The sequence below is a fragment of the Otolemur garnettii genome, unplaced genomic scaffold (genome assembly GCF_000181295.1).
Source record: "Otolemur garnettii isolate 467f Iridium unplaced genomic scaffold, OtoGar3 scaffold00311, whole genome shotgun sequence".
NCBI lineage: Eukaryota > Metazoa > Chordata > Mammalia > Primates > Galagidae > Otolemur > Otolemur garnettii.
Window position 1 is genome coordinate 566,627 of NW_003852706.1, and position 9,389 is coordinate 576,015.

At 40.0% G+C, this 9,389-nt stretch overlaps 1 protein-coding gene across 1 annotated transcript; it reads right to left on the bottom strand.

Annotated features, from left to right (window-relative positions):
• Positions 1-6,750: 6,750 nt before the first annotated feature.
• Positions 6,751-8,057, bottom strand: POU3F4 (POU class 3 homeobox 4). The gene has a single exon (XM_003803468.2). It carries the CDS (start codon positions 7,997-7,999, stop codon positions 6,914-6,916), a length of 1,086 nt encoding a protein of 361 aa, XP_003803516.1. The 5' UTR covers positions 8,000-8,057; the 3' UTR covers positions 6,751-6,913.
• Between the last annotated feature and the right edge of the window lie 1,332 nt (positions 8,058-9,389).

Here is a 9,389-nt window from a genome sequence, read left to right on the forward strand (position 1 = left end):
TATAATGAATGGAATTCATTTGCAGAGAACTTCTGTACATGGACAAGCAAGTCAAGCCCTATCCCTTAACGACAGCTACTATATACTATTCTGAACATAATTCTCAGTTATACCAATACATCTCACAAATCTGATTTTTTTTTTTTCAGATTTGGCCGGGGCTGGGTTTGAACTTGCCACCTCCAGCGTTTGGGGCTGGCACCCTACTTCTTTGAGCCACAGGAGCTGCCCACAAATCTGATTTTTTTTCAGCTTATTTTTTAGGCCATCACAGGCTCTAAACAGACCTTTGATACTGAGCTATTACACATACATGTATACATATGCACCTGGGTCAATACATTTTATAGAAAAAATGGTGCTAATTAAACATGAATACTACCAATACCTCTATAGGTAGACTATGAATAGTAATACATTAAGAAAATAATATTTAATGTTTCTCTGTGCAACAAATCCACCCAGATATTTCTTTATAAAGCTTGGAATTACATGCCATTTGAAGCCCAATGAAATATTTCCCCTGATCCACAGTCATCTATTTTCTCTTCTTTAAAAATATGATGTCAAGCAGTGAGTGATCTTTGTAGGTGGTGTAGTGTGTATGTGGTCTTCTGCACTCAAATTGCCACAGCTATGTTAGTAAATATATCTTACAAAATATAAATTATGTGGAACAAATCTCTTCTTAATATTGGTTGGTGGGTGCTTTACTATTATAGGTGGCTTTTCAATGTCTATGAAATGTGGGAATGGTAAAGATGGTATCTATTGTGGCCAAATCTGGGAGATAATCAGCCATATTATAATGGGGTTCCACAGTATGTGAAAAATAACTGGGGATGAAGAGAAGCAGTCAATATTAAAAATGCTTATCTGACTCGCTTCCTCTCAGGAACTAATGTTGATATAAAAGGCATTATTAACACAAGATAGCAATACAAGAAGCCTCTGTGTGTGTTCATCTGTGTGTGCTGTGTGTGTTGGCATTGGTGAATGGATCATTCAAACAAGGTTGTTGACATATAGATAAAACAAGAGTTTGATAGAGTGAATTATTTTATTTTTTCAAATGACTTACATACCATAATAGTGTGGAAACAGATTGAGTAGTAGGAGGGATGAAAAGATAGCCAATGAGTTGATCTCTTTCTTTTCTGTATTTGAGGACAATCTGCTTTCTATTAAATCTGCCTGTCTGAGTGCAAGCGTGGAGGTGAGTGGGTATAATGAAGGGAAAAGGAAGCATGTTTATGGCTGTTTGGGTCTACAATATAGAGTTTCATTCAAAAGTAAGCTGTCCAGTGATTCACTCCCTTCATGGATGAGACCACCTCATAATAAGGCTCTTTTGGTAGTTGAATAATCAAGGCACCTTGGAAGACATCTAAGATAAACTTATATCAAATCCCTGATAACAAATAGCATTGTAAAGAGAACACAGTGTTTTATCTATCTAGTAGTGAGTTAAGTAATGTATAAATAGGTGTATAATTCTGTTACTGTTATTTCTTTTTAGAGGACAGTAGTCTAGGTCCTTGTATGTGATCTCATCTACCCTCTCCTACTTAAAGGTTGCAGAAGTTAACTGAATTTTTTGAGACTGTATGCTTTTAAATAATCCCCTAATTTTGAAAATGTTCCAGCAGCCAGTGCTCTTGAGAAAAAATACTTATATTTCATCTTATTAAACAGCCTTAGTTGATTTCAAATTTATTTTATTTTCCCTTTCTTAATGCTTTAATAATTCCCATCTTTAAAAAAGCAAGTGGAGGATAGCTATTTTAAAACTGCTAGTGAGGACATGTATAAAGAATGTTCTATCCTTTTATTTACAGAATGCTGAGTGTGACTGTTAACAAATCAAATGGCATTATTTTGGATTGTTGATTCTTATTACTTTCAAGACATTTTTAACAGGATCATATTCTAGATTTTTTTAGTACCAAGTCAAGGATATAATTTCCACAATTTTGAGGTTTCATATGTGTCTTTTAAAACATCAAGCAGGTGGGAAAAATACATTCTACCCCTTGAAAAGCCATGTTTTAATCTCTAACCATTTTTAACTTTGCCACTCTCCTCTTTTTTTCCTCCTCCTTCCTAAAAAAATTGTATTTTAGATGAAAACAGAAATTCATATTTCTACTTACATCCTATAGGCAATTAAAGCAACAACAGCAGCCTGCCATTTGAGCAGGGGAAATACATGAATGTTAAATACTAACAAGGGAACAGTGTTTGATTTTATTACAGGCAAACAGACTTCATGTACTAATTTAATCGATAGGTTCCCTTATACTTTTCTTTTTAAAAACAAGAAACCAGGGCAGCACCTGTGGCTCACAGGAGTAGGGCGCCAGCCCCATATACTGGAGTGGTGGGTTCAAACCCAGCCCTGGCCAAAAACAAACAAACAAAAAAACCAAGAAACCAGGCATAGTATTTCTCCTCTTCCTTTACTATGGGAAAAAATAAATGCTTCAGTTTAGTAATCTATTTCCCTTTTGCTATGTATGCCAAGAGTGACAGCCATGTAGATTGCTAACCTATGTCTACATACATACACACACATATATAAACAGTTGGTTCACATATTTGACTGTTTACACATCTGTGACACCTATATACTCTTTTCACATCTTAACCCTTTTCACAACTTCTGCATTTTCTACTGCTCTTATCTGGTAATGGGGATAAAATATTTTTGTATTAGTCTCATTAGATACAATTGTTCCTAATTATTATTGTTCCTTTTGAATCTACCAGTTCTTATTTCATGTGAGATAGGGCTACTGCTATGCAGGGCTGAATAAAACTGATGACAAAGCTGCTCTTCCAGCAAAGACTTTGGTGGGAGAAAAGTTAACAGAAATTTTAAATCAAGGGGAGCCCCAGGCAGAATCTTCAATATCCCCTGATATTTAATGAAAATCTTATACTCATGACACAAAGAGATGAATAAGAAGGTCATCATAAAGGCCAACTAAGATTTCATTATAATTCAGGAGAAACAAACAGAGGCAGTAAAAAGAAACAAGTCTGATAAATATGTACAAAATATATAGTAATAATGTATATCAGCAAAAATACTGATACATAGTGATAAAAGCCTACATCTATATGTTAACACAAATATCTTCTAAACTATCTGTATACAGTTCCATTAAAGAGTTCAGGATACACTACAAGTTGTTTTCTGTATACTTTTGTAAGAACATCTATGACTCTTTAATCAGTTCATTTTTCACAGGTTTTTGAAAGAGAAAGAGATTAGTTGGTGTGAACCAAAAGAGAACCAACAGGCTTCAGACTAATAGCTTTTGTGTTTGTAGATACATCTCTATATAAAATCAATATCATTTCTAAAGAGAAATGTGTCTGAGTGTACACTCATATCGCATATTTCATACACAACACTTACGTGTGTGGTGCACCATACAGCTTTAATGATTATGGAATCTGAAAAATGCAAGACATTACATGTTATAATCATTAAAATGATTAAATAATTTTGCTTTGTCGAATGAAAAAACACATACTTCAGACTTTGAATTGAAGACTGTTTTACTGTTGGGAAATTATACTTAAATGTTTTTTTTTATTCCTTCTTATGCATCTACCCCAAAATAGGAAAAGTCATATGTGTACAGACAAAATCTTAGAATTGCTTCAGATTTGGTAGGTTACTCCTAAGCCATCATTACAAACAACAGCTCCTTATTTTATGGATAGTCTTCTGAAATAAAATAATACAAATGAAGTTTTATGTAGGAATGGAAAGAAGAGTATAATAAATCAAATCTACCTCCCCAGAGAAAATTTCTGGATGTAATTTGTTCATTTTATAGGAATGAACAGAATACCTTCTTAGTGGGCACAACAAACAGTTAAATAGGGGTTCTGGGTCCAGGGAGAGCCTTAAAAAGAAGGCTTACATATAATCATCTTCCCATCCCTCATAAAGGGAACAGGGGTTCATGTAGCAGAAGCGCACTCAGAGGGAATTGGGATGACAAAAAAGAAGGGTGGGTGTAGTGAGGTGAGATGAAAGACTCAAAGAAGGTCTTTTCAGTTTCAAAAGGGTGCAGATGCCATGAAAGGTCTATATACCAGCTTAGAATAACACTCTCCATTTGGAGAACATTAATAAAATTGGGCCTCCTAAAATGAAACCTGCTCCCCCTACTCTGGATGCTTTCCCCAAGCCTTTTACCACGAATTGAGGTGAGATTTGTATGAGTGTGGCATGGGCAGGTGAATAGGCCTAATTGTGTATTTCAGGGCTGAGCTGAAAGGCCAGAAGTCAGAAGAAGAGAATCAAAAATCTAAACAGTGACTAATGATTTCTGAACTGAAGCAAAGCAGAGGCACTGCTCACCCAGGAATGTGCCTCTGTTTAAACATTCCACTTCACACAGTACACAATAAGGCCAGGAGAAGAAAACAGATACTTTTTTGAAAAATGGTTTATTTAAACCTTTTAATCTTTTACAACAATAAAATATAGTGTAAATATAAATCCCTTGACTAAAACTGTTCACATCAAATATTACTGTAAATTGTTTTCTTTTTGACATCCAACTCCTCTTTGAAAGAATTTTCCTTTAAACACAATGCAGAATTGGTTGAAAATAAATAATTCTTGGCAACTACATTAGGCAATTTGAATAAAATAGTTGAAAAAGCAACTCTTAATGAAAATAGCATTTATTATACATCAGTTACTAAATGAATAAACTAAATGATCTTTCTTTAAATTAATAACTTCAAAAACATGTAATATACAAAACTGTACAATTATAAAGTTGGCAAAAATATTTGGGTTAACTCAGGATTCAATCAGCCTTTAATTGTAAAGAAAAATATGTCGAATAAAACAGAAAGTCCCCAGTTGTAAAATGTGAACTCAATATAGAAAAAAGAATTCCCAGAACTAAAAGCTAACTGCTAACAGAATGCAGAAGCAACCCGTCAGGGATATGAATTAGTACATGCTCTTCCATCTGCAGCTGGGGGAAACACAGTATGGTGGACCAAAAGCCTGGCAGTCTGTAATAGTACATCTTCCACAGGGAGCCTAAAGGCTATCTGGTCCTTAGGTAGTTTTAAGCTTTGTGTAGCTCAGTTGCACCTAAAACTCAGCAGGACAGCAATCAAAAGTGTGTTCTGACACACTAGCCAGGTCTGGTGGACAGCAGCTGGGTGTTGCGTGCTTGGCTGGTCCCAAACGTGTGTGTTCCTTGAAAATGAGGTGTGTCTGTGGACCTGGAGTGTAGGCATGAGAGCTAGCAATAAAGCCACAGCAGCGGCATATTTTTAGAATCTCTACACAGCCTGTCAAGATTTCTTTTTTTTGTAGTTTTTAAAATATATATAGTATCACGATACACACAGCTATCTACACACACGTTTGCAGGCACACTCAAGCACACACGCACAGAGACACACACACATGGAGATTTAAAAAAAAAAGCAGGAACCCAGCTTCTGGGGCGCTCCTACTTCCCTCACTCCTCACTGTGAGCTTCCACCAGCTGTGCTTGTTAGAAACCCAGAGATAGCTCCCCAGGAGCTCACTCACGGACAACAGAGAAGAGGTGTTACAGTGGAAGGACTAGAATCCCTATGCAATTTTTCTTTTGTCCTTTGGCACTGAGCAGAGAGTGCCTGTCTCCTATTTCCACCTTATCCCTCCCCAAAGGTTTCTCACTCAGAAAGGGCTGGGATCTGGATTTGAACCAAACTGAGTGGTCCTGGCCAAGTCTTTCGCCAGTGTCTCTAGGTAGTGGTCTCCAACGAAACCAATCACATGTGAAAGCAGTCTTTCCTCTATAAGAGCAAGTGGGGTCACTCTAGAGAGATTTGCAGTCGGCCTGTGGGGAGCTCCGCGCGGATCCTGGTGGGTGCAGAGCACTCCACACCTCTCAGACAATCTCCTTCGCCCCGCCTTGCTGCTAGTACTTCTCAGGCACATTTATGCAGTGGAAGCCTGGGAGGGGGGAGCGCAACATTTCTAGGAGGTAGGGCAGAAACTTTAAAATTCCTCCTTCTATTTCGAACTAGTTTGAAAATCCAATAGGCTTTCGTATTCTGCCCATCCTAGGCATTCCATTCCCCCAGTAGAAAAAAAATTTCAGCAACTCTCTTCATTTTATCCTTTCTTCTCCACACAGATTCTTGAGAGGACGGTGAATGGGTAGGCATCTCTCGCCTCCTCCTCCCGTCTTCCATTTCTTCCCCCTTCTCTAAGCAATTAAAATATCAGCTCAGCGAAGGAATAATAATAATAGCAATAGGAATGTGGAGTGGTCAATTAGATACAAAGTATCTCACAAATATTGTGCACATCCTGTAGTAAAACACCGCAGACATTTAGAAACGTTATAGAATTTTTTAAAAATCCAAAACTAGTCTATTGTAAAACAGATTTCACCTGAAATACAGCTGCTATAACCAAGGCGCTGAAAGGTTATTCAGAGGCACACATTCGTCTTCCCACCCTCCCGTTTTCCCCATCCCTCCCCCCACATTACTCACTCCTTGTTCTTCCAAAAGAAGAGTGACCAAACAAACCTTACTCATAGTAAACCATATATATTGATCAGCAGAAAAGGATGGAGGGAACCGTTGCCCAGGCAGCAAGGAATATGAGGTCCTTGCCAGGACTGCTTAATATAACTGTGTATCTGGAATGAGAATCCTGAACGTGTTCCTCTCTCAACTTAAATTAGAATTCTCAGTAAAAGAAAAAGAGAGAGGAAAAGAGGGATGGGGGAGATGGAGAGGGTGAAAGAGAAAGCTCACTAGAGAAATAACGATAAAGAATGTTAGAGTGTAAGGGAGGGAGTGAGAGTGAAAGAAAAGTCTGCCCTGCTTCCAGTGTGACTGACTGCCTCCTTGCCTCCTCCAGTCAGATATCATGGCAGGACGTGTCTGTTTTCACTGTGTGCGAATAAATCTCATGCAGCTGCTGATCTCCTGGTGGAGTCATTCTTTTCTCTTTTTGTCGTCGATTACAGAACCAGACGCGTACCACTTCTTTCTCCAACTGGAGACTATCTGCTAGCGAGGAAATCTCCTGTGCAGCAGGCTTCGGACACTTGAGAAAATGAGTCTCTAGTACACCCTTGACACTCACCTCGATGGAGGTTCGCTTCTTACGCTTGCGGCCCTGAGCAGCGATCTTGTCAATGCTGGTCGGGCTCCCTGTGGACGAATCTGCCTCCTCTAGCCACTTGTTCAGCAGGGGCTTCAGCTTGCACATGTTCTTGAAGCTCAGTTGCAAGGCCTCAAACCTGCAGATGGTGGTCTGCGAAAACACGTTGCCATACAGTGTGCCCAACGCCAACCCCACGTCGGCTTGTGTGAACCCCAACTTGATTCTTCTTTGTTTGAATTGCTTGGCGAACTGTTCTAACTCATCAGAAGTTGGTGTCTCCTCATCTGAGTGGTCCTGGCAGTGGTGTGATCTAAGTTCGCTATGGTCAGGGGGCTCCCGGAGCACCGGATGCAGGCTCTGTGCAGATGTGGCGGCCGGCGGTGGAGAGAGTTCCCCATGCTCCAGCATACCGCTCACCGTAAAGCCTGGCTGCGAGTACACATTGAGGGGTTGGCCGCTTGACGTGATGGACGAGTTCGGAGCCGGGCTAGCTCCCCAGGCATTGGGGTGGTTAGTGTGCGGTGAATGATGGGCTACAAGTGGTGAACGGTGATGGATGATCGCACCTAGCTGCAGGTCTTCCCGCCCAGGCTTCACGTCCTGCTGTTCCATAGGGCTGGTGGCCAGTGTGGAGGACCACGGGCTACCATCGCTCAGACTAGTCACCCAGTGATGCCCGAGGGGATGCGCATTACTGGGAACTCCCTGCAAGTAATCACTTTGGAGAAGTTTCTGAGTGTTACGAAAAGGACTCCCCTGCTGCATGCCGAAAGAGTTCGCATGGACCAGGGAGCTAGAACTGAGAAGGCTGTAGGGATTAGAGGCAGCTGTGGCCATAGTCGGTGAGGATCGCCTACTAGTTATAATGCCGCAAAGGGAGCTGCTTCAGCCTTTGACATCTTCGGTGCCGGGGAGCCAAAGTCGCTAGCTCGGGTTACCGACACCTGCCTCAGCCATTAGGAGCGCGTCTCGGACTGGCCAGGCCTGAGCACAACCAATGGTGACGCAGGAGGCTGGGCTCGCTTTCCAAATCAGGCTGGTGAAGCTCAGGAGTTTCAGAGAGACCCAAGCAGGAAGTGAATCAATCTTTCAGCTCCATTGGCTGCCTAGCAGAGTGGCAGAGGTTCATTTGATTAACCCTTTCCCCTACTCATCTTGGAATATGAGGGTGTTTATGGTGGACGGAGAAGGATGAGAGGGGGAGGGAGGTGAGGTGGCAAACTGGTGTTTCAGTGCTCCTTTAAGATTATTTATATTAATCTAAACAGAGAAAGAAAAAGAATAGCAAGGGTTTAAATGTCATTTTGGTCTTAGTGAATAGGGATTTTTCAGACTTGGCATTCTGAGTTGTGTGCGGGAAGAGGAGACTTCAAACTAGACATCTATATAAACTCTGAACAATGTAAAATCTTGCTTAAGACTCTAAATCAATAAAGTTGAAAACTATGATTTTAATAAGAGCTATTTCAAATTATATTATTTATTTCATTTTATTAAGAAACTCAGTATCAAGCTATGAAAGCATCTAAGAAAGGGATGCCCTGTTTCTTCTGAAAAATTATGATTAGAGCAGGAAGAAGTGAAAGATCTTGTAAAGTAAAATCTACTGTGATACTGGCAATATTGAGTTATTTTGAAGTTTTGCTTTTAATACAGCTGGTCACTTGGAAGCTTTGCTTTATTACTGCTCCTTGTCAGCTTCTTTCAGAGGTCCCACAACTTCTGTCAAAGGCGCTGCTTGCTGAAGCTGTCAGCTCTCACACTCAGCCAGACGCTCAGCAGACCTACTCCTAGTAGGTACACAGGAAAACACTCATGACTTCAAGCCTCATGCTGATGCTGTTCCATTAGAAAATTGTTTTCATGCTCACCCGTCAGTCCTTGCAGATAAAGTGAAAAAAAATGAGAATTATTTTATGGGCCCAAGATATTCAGAATGAAATGGTGGGCTGTTTGCATTAAGCACTGCCCCATTTCACCCCCAGTCACCTTTAAGCTTGAATTTGATTTCAGCTTGGGAAGACAGGACCATTTTTACATTTTCATTAGGAAAAAGAAAGAGGAAAGATATATTCCTCTTAGGCTTTTATAAGTTAGGAAAAAACAATTCCTGGTGCTCTGCCACAGGTTCACAAAGGTATTGCTTGGAAATAGAGTGAGGAGAAATGTAAAAAAAAAAAAATTAGATTTGCTCTAGCTGGGAAAAGGCAACACCAAATAGCGAACA